Genomic DNA, 15469 nt, shown 5'->3' on the forward strand with positions numbered 1-15469 from the left:
GCATATCCATCTTCCCACCCCAAGCCTGACACGACGAACGTCTACTTTGTCCGGTCAGGGAGCTCCTTGGGTGCCTTCCACTCCTTGACAAAGGGCAAGAAGTCAGGCTGACCAGGAATGTACTTCCTCAGAACCTCAGGGACAACGAAGCCTTCGGGTGTCTGGTAGTTTTCGAGGATACAGCAAAGCGTTCGTTCGGTTGCGCATACTAAATACAAAAATGCGTTAGCTTTTCTGAATCCTTCATCGAAACTGTTAAAAGGCTAGAACAACAGAAATGGACTTACGAGTGCCGTTGAGTGCGTGAACGTACTCCTTACGAGTAGCGTTCAGCTTCTTGATTCCATGCCTGATTTCCAGCTCGCGAGTCTGGTAGTCAGTGCAGTTGGAGATGGAGACAAGTTCCTTGTACTCTCCACCACCTGTGACGGGGAACCAAGCCTCCAGATCGCGCTTCATGCTCGCAGCATTGTTGAGCGCGCCAGAGACAATAGCAACAACCTGGTAAGGAAGACCCAAGCTCTGATAGAACTCTTCCGAGTTGGCCAACATCTCGTCGAAGGCTTCCCATGACTTCTCGGGGTTTGTAAGGAGGAACTGTTCAACCTTTTCGAACTGGTGTATCCGGAAGATTCCCCATGCGTCTTTGCCGTGCGAACCGGCTTCTTTTCGGAAGTTTGTTGAGTAACCGGCGTACTTGATGGGTAGCTCTCTGTCGTGTAGCCACTCCTCCGAGTGAAGAGCGGAGATGGGTTGTTCTGAAGTAGCAATGAGGTACTTGTCGGTCTCGGGCTTGTCTTTGCTCTCAGTAACTTTGTAGAGTTCCTCGTCAAAGTCGGAGAGTTGCGCTGTCTTGGCCATCTGATCGCGGAGCATGAAGAAGGGCGGTTGGTTTGGTGTGAAGCCTTTGCTGAACTGTGGGATTATCAAGTCAGTATCGCGCTCCTCAGAACTCGGCTCTTTGCACACATACCAGGAATTCCAGGCCGTAGTTGATCAGCGCTTGGTTGAGGAAGACACCGTATCCAGTCAGGCAGTAACCTCGGTGACCAACAATCTTGGTACCCCTCTCCGGGTCATATCCATTCAACCGCGCAAGTACACCGTGGTGTGGGATACCGTCTTGCTTGAACTCGGCTTTCCTTCCTTCAGGTGCCCACGTCTTCTGAACCGCGTTGTTGTCCTCGTTATCGCTGACCGGGACGTCCTTGTACACGTAGTTTCCAACCGACTTTGCCTTTGCAAGCAGCTTCGCCAATTTCTCTGCAGCCTCGGCCTCCTTTTCCTTCTTCTCGGCCTCCAGCTTCTTCTTCTCCTCGAGTAGCTCTGAAGCGTCTTCCTTGGCCTTCTTCTTAGCACCAATGTTCTTCTGGACCGCGTTTATCTTGGAGCCGAATTGGGTGGCATCGTATTGTGTGCGACGGTGGTCTTCAAAGTCGGCGATGATCTCGTCGACGATTTCTACGGGGGCGCATCGCTTCCTCTGGGACTCGCGGATTTTCTAATCAAATGATTAACTTGTGTACAAGATCAAAGGTCGCGCGAGTCGCAGTCGAGGAAGACTTACTTCTGGGTCGCCGCCGCGCTCCTTGATGAAGTCGTTTCTGTATAAAGACACATGTCAGCCCGCATCTTTTTTTGTCCTATGACCTCCCCGAATCTCGCTCTGCGCCCTCCATCTCTGCCACTTCCAAGTGCAGCCCCTCCAACCCAAACTCTAGCGCGCGCATCCAAGCAACCAACACTCTCTGCCCGTAGAATAGAAAGCAACATACATGTCGAGCATCTTTTCAGTCTCTCAGCAAATGTAAGCTGAGCAGAATTGGTCGCGTGTGGTGGTGTAGTCTCGTATCGAGAAGATGTTCAAAACGCGGGACTCATCAGTGTCCCGCAACACACTCAAACACGGACAGGGATTAGATTGAACGGCCCGCACTAGATCAAAAAGGAACTAGACTGTGCGCTTACCACTTTGGCTGGATTGCACGGGAATTGAAAAGTACTGCACTCAACAGATGTACTGCAAACCTGCCTCTTTGGGTAGCAAGGATGAGTGATGTGGGGTCGATACTGTGAGGTAGATCTACATATTGGAGATGATATCCCGCTGCATCTCAACTTGAAGGAAAATGGGGAGTGCCAAAACACATAGTGCAACCATGGGGAGCATCAAAGCGCAAACTACCAAATACAGTAGGCTGCACAGACTGCACACAATTGCCGTCGAACTCAGTGGCTTTTCCGTCAAAGCTTCAGAGCTTCCTAATCAAGGTCTGTGGGTAGGATGGTGGGTGGTGGTCGGTGCATCCAAGCCAGGCAAACCAATGTGGAGCAAGTTTTGCCAGTCGAGAATGCAGGGTCTACACAAACATGTCTACGAGCGGTCATGTACCCAACAGAAATGCGTACGCCAACGTATGTCGTCTATTGTTGAAAGTGACATAAGATGATGCGTAGTACTACAGCCGTGAAACATCGTGATTGAACCCCAGGATACCAAATACGACGCCGTTACGCCCGCCGCTCACGCCATTACGCCATTACACACTCTTGCCTTCCGCGAGGATAGGCGAAAACCACGACCCGTTAATGACATGTCGTCCGCCAAAAGCCAGCCACTGTCTATGCCATCTACACCAAACAAGATGAAAGTACACCTCCTCTTACCCGTTCGTGAACGACTTCTTGAGCATGTTGGTCAGATGATCAATCGGATGCCTCAAGAGGTGCGCGTTACTCCGCCGCTTCTTCTCCTTCTCCTCACGCTTCTTCTGGAGGGCTGGGTATTTGTCCACGCTGGCACCTTGGAAGAGGCGCTCATGTCAGTCAAGAATCTTGCAATTACATGACTGTACATTTGCTCCCGCCAGCGGGCTCACCAGGATTCTGAGACCGCTCCACCTCGGCGATTATGAGCTCAAAAGCCTTTTGTACGTTCTCGTTGTAGCGCGCACTGGCTTCAGTCCAGGCACACTTGAATTCTGCGGCGAGGGCGCGACCGTCTTCGGGCGTAACTTGGCGTTGTTCGGGGCGTAGGTCGGACTTGTTGCCTACAATAACGAGGGGAACCCACTCGACAGCCTAGTACGAAGCTTGGTTAGGCAGTGGCGCTGAGAGAGTCACATGTCTACTCACGAGGTGGTTCAGGATCTTATCGCGAATGATGCGCGCCATCTCGAAGCTCTGCTTGGAAGCGACCGAGTAAACAATCATGTAGCCATGAATGCCAATAAAGTGCTTCGAGTTGAGAATACTGTATTCATCCTGGAAGGTGATGCCCTAGTCAGCGGGTGCCTCAAAAAAAAAGCGCTAGCTGTCGAGCTGAGGTGTACAACGAGGCGTGCACAACTGCGAGACGCGTGTGAAGCACGGCGAAGGTGGGGCGTGGACCTGGGTGTTGCTTCGCGACGCGGGGGAAAAGAAAACCTCATGTACCTGGCCAGCCGTATCGATAATCTCAGTCGCATAGTCCTGATTCTTGTACTTGATCATCTTGCTGAAAGTATTCTCAATAGTCGGGTAGTAGCTGTCGACAAAGTGTCCATCGACGAATTGCACCGTCAAACTCGACTTGCCTGTTGTTGTTGGGTCAGCATGTTGTTGGCTGCTACTTGCATGTGATGGCAAGCTTGCGCAAGCTGCACTCAACAATCACGTACCGACGGCTCTGCTGCCGACAATGGCCACCTTTCTCTGCTTGGGTGGGGGCGCCATCTTGTTGCTGTTGCGGTTGCTGTGCTTGGAAGGAGGTCGGGTGGAAGCTGAACGACTCGCCAGGGTTGAGGTTTCGTCGTCTCAGTTGACCGCTGAGATGTAGCTGCCTACTGCCAATTGCCTGTACGAGCTAGCTCCCAGCCCGGAATGACGCCGTCTAGCTGCAGGTGATGGATGCGCGCGTGTGGGACAAACAAGCTGGGTCACCGGCCCAAGCGCTATACCTGCCGTTGAGAAGAATGAGTTGTTGGCTTTAGCAAGAGTCGTAGGTAAAGAGGTACGTTGCTGAGAAGAGGAAAGAAAAAAAAAAGTCCCCGACCGCGTGGTGATGCCGTCATGTCTGCCGGCTCATCTCTCGATATAGCAACCACACATCAAAGTTGGGCAACCATGATATATCGCTTTGGGCAAAGCACCGAACGACTGGGATTGGGTTCCCAAGTTCTAGCCATGCACCCCCGAACAGTGCACGTCGAGGCCGACGAATCCAGAGCTTCTCGAAGCATTGCTTTACGTATTGCCAATCGTCTCGAGTTTAGCGCGAAGCTGTCTAGCACACCACCCGCATACACGACAAATTCACCAACTACCACTCAAAGCGACAAGAACGTCCGGAATGCCAGAAACTCTTGCTGCCCTTCCCGACGCCCCCGACAGTACAACTTAACCGAAATGATTCCGGGTGTTCTTGACTCAAGACGGAACAATCACATGCACGTTTTTGCCAATGCGGAAAAAAGTTGCTTTGCGCCGCATATTACACAGCCGCTGCATGGAACTTCTATAGAAGAGTTCCGATAAATTGTCCCGACGGCAGAGACCCTCCACTTGCCGGCTGCTGCGTCACTTGAACCGGCTTTCTGGGTCGCGTGCAGCCTTACCAACGTGGTGCGTGCGTGGTTACAAGCCTTGATTTAGCCTCTACTGCCTACGCGATGGGATACGAGCATAAAACAGTCACGGATAGATGATGCGTTGCTCAATTGGTGCCATTTTGCATGTCGTGAGTGTAATTGCTACTGGAGATTTCCCAGTCCGTAGAGCCTCAATGTACGACAGTATTATCCTTCTTTCCTTCCAAAATGCTGGGTATCGACCTCATCCAGACTACACAGATGAACCATTTCCAGTCATGACCGCATATCGTAATCCAGGGTATCATGCCATCATCGCCAAAGACCAAACCAATAAGAAGCCCGTCATGACGGAGGAAACAGGTCCGGGCCTGATGGAAAACATCCTGAGAATAATTCAAGTAGAGAATGGGTACGTGAGTCAATGGTGAACCAATGCCCAATTCCGCACCCCAGGCCAAGCTTCATCAACCCGCAGGATGATCAAACGCTCACATTCTGCAGCTTCTCCACGACGAGCATGATGCGCGCGGTATAGGTTTGCAGAGCTTCTTGGCCTTCTGCTCCATCAAAGTCTTCCTTCTGGTCAACGTGCTGATGCACACGAACAAAGTCCTTGATGCTATCCACTAGCGTATCGAGCTGCTTGTTCGGTAGCAGCGTCTGGACCTTTGCTCGTATGGTGTTGTTAAGACTCAGGTTACCAATGAGGACACCAAGATACCCAATGGCTACACCAGAGTAAGATTCTTCTACAGAAGTAGCCTGTGAAGTAGTTAGCATTTGTGAACCATCATCATGCACAAAGTACATACCCGAGAAGCACGCTTCAGTCCCTCCAGAAAGATCTCGACCAATGTGTCAATCTCATCAGCGGCGTTCAGCCTCATTTGTTCGCTCAGCTCCGCAAGATTGATGGCGGCGCCCAAGCTCAAAATCAGACTATCCAAGATCTCTGTTCGCTCCTCCAGCGCCAGACCTGCGTTGATTGACCGAAACTTTTCAACAATAGATTGCATGAGTGGCTGGACGAAAGCCTTCGTTGAGAATGGCTGGCAAGCCTTTGGCTTGTTATTTGTCAGGTTCATGCAAAGCTTGACTGCAAGCATGGTTGATGATGCCGTATCAGGTCCAAAGAATCTAGGCATAAACTCCGCGATGCGTTGAAGCACACCAGTTGACCAAGTGGCTTGTATCTGCCTCGTAGCTGAGATAGATTCCAGTATTGAAAGTACCATCCCTAGTATCGCATCATCTTCTGGCGCTGCCTTGTTAGACTCTGATTGGTTGTTCGAAGTTAAGGCGATCTCGACGATTTGAGAAATCATTGTCTGGTTGAGAAGTATATCGGCGTTGCCAGCCTTCCGCAGCCCAATGATGAGCAACTCGATGGCTTTCAGCGCCACTAGCTGTGGTGATACCTTCTCGATTACTGCGGGCGACCAGATAGAAGATTGCTGGACCAAGGTGCGAAACGAAAAGACCGACTCTTTCGCAATCTTTGACAAATTCGTCTTCCGATCTTTGGCAATCTCCTTGATGTCTGCGCCGTTCTCGGCAAGTTTGACAAGGTTGCCGAGACTACCTGTTTCATACAGCTGGCTCAAGACAGAGTAGGCAGGGTTGGTGCGCAGGACGAAGACGGTGGCAACAGCAGCGACAAACTCAAAGATGATCTCGCGGCTGACGGAGATGTTCTGGAAAAACTGATGGGCCAAGGCTGAGTCGAGAAGTTGATCGCAAAACTTCTCGTCGGCCATCTTGGTGCATAGATCAATCATTGCACTGCGTCGTATATTCTTGCTGGTGGTGGCAGACGTCTCTTCGATCATCATCTCTGCTTCGTGCTGGAGGACTGCGTTACGACCCCGGGTCCTGAGCTCATGAACTTGCTGAGCCTGTGCTTGGCTGTTCTCGGCGTCGCTCTCAGACACAGATCTAGTCTCCCTTTGGGACTGAGATCCAAAGCCGTCGTCCAAATCCATCGAGATGAGTAAATCATCTTCTGGATTATCCTCCCTCAGATATGAGCGTGCCATGGCGTAGGTGAGTCTTGGGCGTACACCAAATCCAGATGGGTTTTGCGATGTCTGCGAGTCACCCTTCGCTTGGTTGTCGACGTCCATGTTGTCGGGAGGCGCCCTTGAGGTATTGACTTTTCCAGGTTCCCGCGAAGATTCTCTTGCAGACCAGGAACGGTTTGAGCTTACTTCCGAATCGTCTCCAACCTGGCTGCTACCCTCCTCGTCGTCATCTGAGCTGGGCTCTGATAGTCTGAGTGTGTCAATGAGTCTGGTCTTACGAGCCTTGGCACTGTGGGTGACATCGGATTTTGACCTGGCTAAGCTGCCGATGAGTGATCTTGGTTTGCGCTCCGTCAACTGTAAGTTGGAAAAGTTCGGCATCGGCGTAGTCGAAGATGATGAGTCGCTTAGTAAACCACCGAAGAGGTCCTTTTGTCGCGGTGTTATTGAGCCTGGCATGGAAGCTTTCGACTCTCGAACAGGTGTCGTCAAGGGATCTGTTATGTCATACATAGTCTGGTCTTCCAATTCGGCAATTTCAAAGACTTCCTTCACAGGAGATGGCTTTGAGGGTTGGCGACCAGAAATCATGCCGTTCAGCATAGCCGGAGAGGATTGGCCCTTGGTAAACGTTCGCGATGCCAATACAGGTACAGTACGCTGTCTTGTCCTCGTCAGTTTGTTGATTGTTGGCGCCGGTGGCTGCACTTTCCGATTCGAGCTTGCGACGGGCTGGTTCGATGACCCATGTCCCGGTGAAGCACCATCTTCGTTCTTTTGGTACTTCCGGTTCCGCTGAGGCGCCGGCGGTTCACGTTTCTGATGCACTACCGGTCGGCTTACGGTGGCAGTGGAAGAAGCGGACCCTTGGCGCTTGCGCTTCTTGGAGGCATTGGAATCGTCCGACTCTGCTGTATCCTTGTGAGACGCTTCAGATGTTGTTCTGGACTTGTTGACAGCCTCTTTTGGACCTCTCGATTGCGCTTGGCGTGAGATCTTCTTGATCGTTGGTGGTGACTCTTCATCCGACATTGGCATATCGAATACGGCCAAATCGTCCACTGGTTTAACTGGCACTTTTCCTGGCGCTTTTTTCGCGGGCAGTGCCGGTACTGTCTTTGTATTCTTCTGAGCCTTGGCCTGCGATGACGCAACAGTAGTTGCCTCTGAAGGTGCTTTCGCCTTGGCCACGGGTTTGTGCGACAACTTGTGGTCTTGTGTGGTCTGTTTCGGTGCTTGTACGGGCTGAGGCGTCTTCCCGCGTCGCATTCGAGGTACGTCGGAAACTGAGGACGAAGGCAGCGGCGCCTGTACGGGTTTCGGGATCTGCGCCGGCATAGGAAGCTTCTTATGCTTCACAGCGGTAAATTTCGCGTCATCGGGCGTGCGCACCGGCTGTACGGCTCTCGCTGGTTTCTTGGGCTCTTTGAGAGCTTCATCTTTGGAAGAAGTCGTAGCTTCTGAGTCTGCTTCGGGTATGCGACGCTTCGGCATTATCTTCTTCGTAGGCTTCGGACGCGACAGGAACTCGTCCTCAGAGGGTACGTCGAAGATGTCGACTTGGTCGGTCTTTGCGCGCGCATTTCCGAAACCAGGTCCACCATTCGATGCGCCTCCAGCTTTGTTCATCGAGCCGTTCGAGGCTGCGGCATGTTTCCGCGGTCGCTCTGGGGATGGAGGCGCATCATCGTTGGAATCGGGCAGAGGTGGCGGAAAGGTGGAGTGGCGCGATGCTTTGCCATAGACTCTCTTGCGACGATCGCCAGAGGTGAAGTTGGCAAACATGGTCGTGGCCATGTTTGTGGGAAGCCGTGTTGTGGCGGTGACTTAGACGCGCATCTCGCAGGTAGTAGCACCTGTATGAACCGTGGAAGTCTCGGCAATCACCATTCACGCTCACATTGCACGGGCCGACGCGTCGGTTCACCGCAAACCTCAGCTCATTGTAACGACATCATCGCCCATGACGGCGAAATGCTCAAAGCGGAGGTTTGCATGGTGGCTGGTGATCGCAGCAGGGACCCAAACGCAAGGCACGCTAAACAGCGGGGCAAGGGTTCCTCCTTCCCAAACAGAGTGAAGGACTTCGCCGACGGTCACGAGCCTAGACTGCTACTCCACCTACGCTCCAGCTCCTCTTTCTTGCGCCTTATCTAGAGGTCGTATCCTGTTAATAAAAGTGCCCTCTATCGTTTGGTTTTACTCTTTGGAACGACCCCATTCTCGCTACCCCACCAATATCAAATTGCCTTGCAACACCACAAACCTTTAATCCATATTCAGCCTCAGGTGAGTTCCTTTCTGCACACATTGGTGTTCAAAACAACTTCAGTGCAAACCCTGTGTATGGCTTTTTGATATCTCTTTCGACCCCAGAACCGCACAAGTTTGACTGATTGACCAACTGACTGTAATCAGTCTCTTACCTCAAGCATGTCTTCCGAATCTCAACCCCCGTCCGAGTGCTTGGGACCCGAGTATCGTCCCGCAGCCTTGAAGCCAACAGCTACCGTCTCAACCCCTCTCAAGCAGAAGAATGTCCATATTCTACCCCAGTCCCCTCAGTTGATAGCATTGCTCACGTAAGGATCCCACGAACTATGATGGATACCACAAAAAGGTAGTCGACTAACAGCATCAAAGCATGATACGGGATCGCAACACTGGCCGCGCAGACTTCATCTTCTACAGCAACCGCATAATCCGTCTGCTTGTGGAGGAAGGCCTCAACCACCTGCCGACAGAATCCCAGGAGATCACTACCCCTGTGGGCCGCACTTACTCCGGTGTCAAGTTCGAAGGCAAGATTTGCGGTGTCTCCATCATGCGTGCGGGAGAGTCGATGGAGCAAGGGTTGAGGGACTGCTGCAGAAGCGTACGCATTGGCAAGATCTTGATCCAGAGAGATGAGGAAACCAGCAAGCCGAAACTGTACTACGACAAGCTGCCCGAGGACATTAGCGATAGGTGGGTCTTGTTGCTGGATCCCATGCTGGCTACGGGTGGCTCAGCACTCATGGCTATTGATGTGCTCAAGTCGCGGGGCGTACCAGAGGAGCACATTCTCTTCCTCAACCTCATTGCCAGTCCAGAGGGCGCGCAGAACCTTGCGGATAAGTTCCCCAAGGTGAGGGTTGTTACCGCTTTTGTTGATGCCGGTCTGGACGAGAAGAAGTATGTTATCCCTGCCCGATCTGATTTACCAGTGCTGACAAGACATGTAGCTATATCGTCCCTGGACTGGGCGACTTTGGCGACCGATTCTACACAATGTAATAGTAACCAAAAAAAACAAGTCGGATTCATCAAGCGCATTTGTTGGGCGTAGGGCGGCTTGGGTTTGCTTGAGCATATTAGCAGAAGACTGTTCAGACGAAATGCATGATTTTACGCAGTTTGTGAGCCTCTGATGTGCAAGCTTCATTACAAATTTCTATACATGTTGCTAAGCGAACCGTGAAGACGCATCAGCCTGGTGCTGACGATAATGAAACGCCATCGTGAATCTGTGGATCTTTTTGGTATCCTAAACGCCGTGCAAGTCATGGCCCCTTCCCGTGTTCCCATGTGTTGTACAAGGCCGTCGGCCTTTGTGTCTGGTCGCTCCTTCGCTCCTGCCCACGGGCGACTGACTTAGTCTGCGTACTCGCCCTCGGCATCGGGCTCGTCGTGTTCGATGAAGCCGCCGTCGCCATCGTCCTCGTCTTGGTTGTGTGCCGTCGGCATTCGGCCCATACGATTCGTACTCCGCGCCGTGTCGACATTGCCCTTGGCTGCCTGCTTCGCAACCGCGTCACATGCATCGATCCAGTCGGCATAGACGTCGACGGGCGCACTGAGGTAGTTGATGTTTGTCTGGAACGTCTGGCCGCAGACTTTGCACTGCAGGTTGCCGACACCAGACTTCTTTTCGATGGAGACGCTGACGGACTTTTCGTGGTTGCAGAAGAGGCACTGGAACGTCGTCGGGAGTTTCTCCTTCTGCGCGGATGTTAGTCAGCGGCTCCTCTAGAGCGATGGGGTGTGGCGTGCCTTCTTGGGGCCCTGAGGCTTGCTGGATGACTTGCGCTTGCCCTGTCATTGCCATTAGTTTGCGAATGCGATACGTGAAGCCGGGGGAAAACACACCATGATCCCGTTGTTTCTTGGAGATGCCGAATGCAGAAGGTGTGCGGATACGTGGCTGCTCCCGGGCGACGGTAGTGCGGATGGCAAGGCGCGGACTCTGTGATTGTCGCGCGCTGGTCGTGTGCAGTGACGCGGAATCGCGAGTTTGGTTTGGATGCGTCTCGAGTCTCGCGTGGTTCCGACCGCCAAGATCCCTGTCGCTTCCCTTGCAGCTGCCGCATGCGTCGATAGCCGATAAGCGTCCCCGCTCCTATCAGCGCTCTCTCCGAGCCTCATGCACGTGTATAGTCAGCTGTTCTGTACGTGCTGGCACCGTCGGCGAGCTCCTGATATTTGACCACATTGCTCTCCCTCTTACCCTTCCCTCTCCTCTCTTCTCTGGATCTTCTTGGTCCCCTTTGACGTTTGTTCAAAGTTGCGTTTGTGTCCGTCCTTGCTACCCACGTCTACATCATCGTGTGTGTTGTCCCACCATCGGAGCTCACCGGTCTTTGCTTCACGTCCCGCCACGAATCCGGCAGTCACAATTGCTGATTTCCGCAAAACCCGAGAGCTTGTGCCACTTTGCATCGACTTGTCCAATAGCAAACATGTCTTCTGAAAGCACTACCAGCGATGCTGTCCTCAAGGAGATCCTCGAGGGGCTCAAGGCCCTTCGATCCGAGAACTCTGTACTCGCAGCTTCAGTCGACAAGATCAACGGCCGTGTGAACATGCTGGCAGGCATCAAGCAGATCAAGGATGAGGCAGCAGACGCAGCTGCCAGTGGAAAGCTAGACGGCGAGAAGGCGAATGGAGTCGAGCCAGAGCAGTCAAAGTCTGTAGAAGCCGTTAGCGAGCAGTATGAGCAGCCACCTTCAGATGCTGATGCTCAACCACGTCGCACGAGTGTATCCAAGATTTCGAAAATCATCTTGACTTCATATCCCGGTCAAGCTGGTGTGGACCCACTGCCCATGCAATGGGGTGCCAAAGACCCTGCTGTTCGTGGCCCTGTCGTTGTTTCAAGGCATCCGAACACTATCCGAAGGCGCAACGGTACGTCAAGAAGAAATACGATGGAAACCAGTTCATTCCTAACACATCTTAGCTATCGGTGCCCACGGTGGCTCGTACTCCATCTACAACGCTCTGGCTGTAGCAAGCAAGAACCTCGACATCACTCACAAGCCGGACTTCACTAACACCGAGCCTGCTGCAAAGATTGGTCCTTTCCCGCAATGGAGTGACCCCAAGAAGATTGTGGCCATGGATCCATACGGCCATCTTGCACCATGGCTGTACAAGGAGACCATGGACAAGGATGATGTTGAGATCAGGCCTACCATTGCCATCACCAGAGCGCACATGAAGGTGCCAGAACTTGAGGAGAGTGTACGAAAGGGCAGACTTGTTCCTGACGGCAAAATTTGCATCAACGAGACTGGTGAAGTTGCCGTCACCAAGGTTGCAGTCGAGCCTGTATGGTACTTGCCCGGTGTTGCTGAGCGCTTCAACATTGGTAAGTGGCTTCATCGCCGAGTCCTTTGTACGCTAACTAATGAATTCAAAAGATGAGGGAACTCTGCGCCGGACACTTTTCGAAGAGACTGGTGGCTCTTATCCTGAGCTCATTACCCGTCATGACATCAAGCTCTTCCTTCCTCCTATTGGCGGTTTGACCGTCTACATCTTCGGTGACCCAGCAAAGATGTCCGATGCCAGCGCAAAGCTCGCTCTCCGCATCCACGACGAATGCAATGGAAGTGACGTATTCGGATCTGACATTTGCACATGCCGTCCGTACCTCACATTCGGTATTGAAGAAGCAGTCAAGGAGGCCCAAAAGGGTGGTAGCGGTGTCGTCATCTACTTCCGCAAAGAAGGTCGTGCTCTTGGCGAGGTCACCAAGTATCTCGTCTACAACGCCAGAAAGCGAGGCGAAGACCGTGCCAGCGAGTACTTCAAGCGCACCGAGAACATTGCGGGCGTCAAGGACATGCGTTTCCAGGCTCTGATGCCTGATATCCTGCATTGGCTTGGTATCACCAAGATTGACAGGATGCTCAGCATGTCCAACATGAAGCACGATGCTATCGTCGAGCAAGGTATCCCAATCCATGAGCGCGTGCCTATTCCCGATGAGATGATCCCAGCGGATAGTCGCGTTGAGATCGATGCCAAGATCCAAGCTGGTTACTGTAAGTCTTCACATACGCTCATAGCCATGGACATTGCTGACGTGAGATTCACAGTCACGACCGGTCATGTCATGTCGATGGACGAGTTGGCAAACGTCAAGGGTCGTGGTTGGGATGATGTTGACGTAAGTGGAATCACATGAACCTCATATGTGTTGACGAGTCCGTACTAACTTCGATATCCAGCATTAAACCACGAGTCCATCAGTGGAAAAAAGTGCCATATTGCAGAAGTCTACCACAGACAGCAAAATAGCACGACCAAGTTATGTGATGATAGAAAACCACGGCTTCAACCGTACAGTCAAAACACAGAATAAAGAACATAGATCACACTGCTCTGCCACCACTTATTCTTGTGTGTTCAGAATGGCAACTCAAAACCATGCCTACTTCTTTGCCATGATCTACATCATCTTCACACGCAAACAGCAATCACCAGACCCATGACCAATCAACAACATACAAGCCAACAACACTTCTTTTCAACCAATCGCTTACTGTCAAGTCCCCTCAGCACACGTATCCACCTAAACGTCCGCACGCATACCGCGTTCCCATTGTCAAAATCTCCCACCGTTCACCGCACACATCCCCCTCCCCCACCTAGACGCAGTCTCCACCTCACCATTCCAGTCATACTCGCATCTGCACGTGAGAAAAGCCCACATCACGTCTGCAACTCTGCAACACTAGACTCGGTCTGCAACAAAACGGTCCCTCCCCCCTTGCTAGCCATTCGTGATCGCTGTCACTATACATGCATGCCTGGTCCCCATGCCCCTGGTTTTTTTCGTGACATCCGCGCGAAGCCCTACCCGCACCTACCGCGCATGATCTCGTGTGACAGATACCGTATGCATGGCGAGGTCACTTACGGTGGGATTAGAGGACCTACCGTCCGGTGTGTTTAACACGAGTTCATGTGGATAAGCGTGTGTCGGATTCAGGGTCTAGATGTTTGATTTTTGTGGGTGGGCTGTGTGCACGTGTGAGTGGTGTAAGCCAAAGTGGGGGAAAGAAGGGTATAGCTTGGTTGGTAGGGTTAATGTTGAACGGAGCAAAGGACACCGATTGATTGCCGGGAGCGGCCCGCTAGCTATGATGTTCTGACCGCTGGTGTTGGTACACGTTTTTTCTTTCTTCTTTTTTCTTAGTTTACCATTATTGCAGACCGCTTCTTTGATTGTGCGAGGATGTGTTCACTTGTAAATGGATACATGTCCACTATAAGCCTTGGTATGTTTCAGAATCTGGGAAATGGAGGTTTATTGTGGTGGATAATTTTTTGCCTTTGCACGATAGGTAGCCAACAGAACAACGGCGACATCATGGCGAAGTGGATCGGGAAGATAGTGTTCTTGTTTTTCCGAATATGGAAGGAAGAAATTTGTGCCGTTTGGTTGGCTGGCCGGTTGTCAGAAGTGACAAGGTAGGATGCAGTACAGGCCGATTAGTGGCGGTAAACTCGTCACATTGTCGGCGACCGTTTCTGCGTTGCCGCAGTGACAAGCGCTCCTCTACTCGCTCGCTCAGGAGGGAGGAAGCTGCAATTACTCGGCATGGTGGTGAGCGGGTATACAGACCAGTATCCGGGAGGGATCGGCAGCGAGATCCGCCGTCGAAGTGCGTCTGGATTTGCGGAGAATTGTTCTGGGCAAAACCGTCTGAGCTGAGGGTGTGGTGGTGAGGGGTTATGTTGAGGAGGGGCCCAGCATTGTCACGAAAACACCAGCGCCTAGGAGTTCCTTTCGGGACATTGAGAGCTAGGGCATGCGAACTTTGCTTGTAGTGGATGATCGCACGCGGTCCGAAAACTGTACATGGGAATGTATCGTCGATGAGGATGCGGAATTGGAAAGATACTGTGAACGGCCGCGGCTATGACGGCGTGGAGGGGTACCCGCTTCCCGGGTCTGACATGCACGTCGGCATGGCTAACCACATCGCTTGTACACAATGACGGACTGGGCAGCACGGCATGATGCTAGACAACTTTCGGCTTCTGCATTTACCTCGTAATTTGGACGGACAGATGAACCATTGGCCTGCCTATGAGGTCTCTCGAGTATATACAAGAAGGGCCGTATCGTGCTTGTGCAGCCATTTGACATGGTCCTTTATCAGCGTTTTGTTGAACGACCGGTGTTAGGCGGGCAGTTGAAGAGGCATCGTTGGGATGAGGACTGTCAAATCGGAGCGTTGCCCGCTCCTCACGGAAAGCATGGCAACATGTGAGAGCAGCTGACGCGGAGGTGGAGCGAGACGAGGTAACAGTCGTTCCAGAACCAAGTCAGACATAAGCATTGCCGACAGAGTTACGTTTGGTGGCATTCTAGTTGCAAAGTCAAAAGGGTGAGGGGTAGATCCGGGGGATAGCTGGAGGGCTCGAATCATCTCCAGGAAATACTCGCAATCACCCAATATTGCACTCGGAGCCCCTTTGTCGCTACAAGAGTGAATAATCAGTTGTGCAGCGAACGTCACTCTGATTGCAGTCGTGTCAAGTGGTAGCGATATATTGCGAGCCCCCGTGTACCCCTAAAGCGGTAGAAGGTCGGGTACGCGT

At 52.2% G+C, this 15469-nt stretch overlaps 6 protein-coding genes across 6 annotated transcripts; 2 read left to right on the forward strand and 4 right to left on the reverse strand.

Moving 5' to 3' along the window:
• Nucleotides 1-41: 41 nt before the first annotated feature.
• On the reverse strand, nucleotides 42-1786 carry ACET3X_008605 (uncharacterized protein; the record flags this gene model as incomplete). The annotated part of the gene is made up of 5 exons (XM_069454797.1): nucleotides 42-208; nucleotides 288-915; nucleotides 974-1501; nucleotides 1568-1604; nucleotides 1776-1786. 5 exons carry the CDS (start codon nucleotides 1784-1786, stop codon nucleotides 42-44), a joined length of 1371 nt encoding a protein of 456 aa, XP_069304207.1.
• A 622-nt stretch (nucleotides 1787-2408) lies between these two features.
• Nucleotides 2409-4058, reverse strand: ACET3X_008606 (uncharacterized protein). The gene is made up of 4 exons (XM_069454798.1): nucleotides 3660-4058; nucleotides 3436-3575; nucleotides 3136-3264; nucleotides 2409-3081 (listed from the first exon to the last, which is right to left on the reverse strand). The coding sequence occupies exons 1-4, from the start codon at nucleotides 3712-3714 to the stop codon at nucleotides 2842-2844; spliced, it is 564 nt and encodes a 187-aa protein (XP_069304208.1). The 5' UTR covers nucleotides 3715-4058; the 3' UTR covers nucleotides 2409-2841.
• A 993-nt stretch (nucleotides 4059-5051) lies between these two features.
• Nucleotides 5052-8389, reverse strand: ACET3X_008607 (uncharacterized protein; the record flags this gene model as incomplete). Its single annotated transcript, XM_069454799.1, has 2 exons — nucleotides 5052-5333; nucleotides 5384-8389. The coding sequence occupies 2 exons, from the start codon at nucleotides 8387-8389 to the stop codon at nucleotides 5052-5054; spliced, it is 3288 nt and encodes a 1095-aa protein (XP_069304209.1).
• A 177-nt stretch (nucleotides 8390-8566) lies between these two features.
• ACET3X_008608 (uncharacterized protein) lies at nucleotides 8567-9868 on the forward strand (the record flags this gene model as incomplete). The annotated part of the gene is made up of 6 exons (XM_069454800.1): nucleotides 8567-8581; nucleotides 8876-8881; nucleotides 9011-9174; nucleotides 9236-9594; nucleotides 9646-9766; nucleotides 9817-9868. 6 exons carry the CDS (start codon nucleotides 8567-8569, stop codon nucleotides 9866-9868), a joined length of 717 nt encoding a protein of 238 aa, XP_069304210.1.
• A 194-nt stretch (nucleotides 9869-10062) lies between these two features.
• Nucleotides 10063-10872, reverse strand: ACET3X_008609 (uncharacterized protein). Its single transcript, XM_069454801.1, has 3 exons — nucleotides 10721-10872; nucleotides 10625-10666; nucleotides 10063-10573 (listed from the first exon to the last, which is right to left on the reverse strand). Exons 1-3 carry the CDS (start codon nucleotides 10721-10723, stop codon nucleotides 10226-10228), a joined length of 393 nt encoding a protein of 130 aa, XP_069304211.1. The 5' UTR covers nucleotides 10724-10872; the 3' UTR covers nucleotides 10063-10225.
• A 438-nt stretch (nucleotides 10873-11310) lies between these two features.
• Nucleotides 11311-13092, forward strand: ACET3X_008610 (uncharacterized protein; the record flags this gene model as incomplete). The annotated part of the gene is made up of 5 exons (XM_069454802.1): nucleotides 11311-11758; nucleotides 11811-12221; nucleotides 12274-12900; nucleotides 12955-13025; nucleotides 13087-13092. The coding sequence occupies 5 exons, from the start codon at nucleotides 11311-11313 to the stop codon at nucleotides 13090-13092; spliced, it is 1563 nt and encodes a 520-aa protein (XP_069304212.1).
• Between the last annotated feature and the right edge of the window lie 2377 nt (nucleotides 13093-15469).

Source organism: Alternaria dauci, chromosome 8 (genome assembly GCF_042100115.1).
Source record: "Alternaria dauci strain A2016 chromosome 8, whole genome shotgun sequence".
In the NCBI taxonomy this organism is placed as follows: Eukaryota; Fungi; Ascomycota; class Dothideomycetes; order Pleosporales; family Pleosporaceae; genus Alternaria; species Alternaria dauci.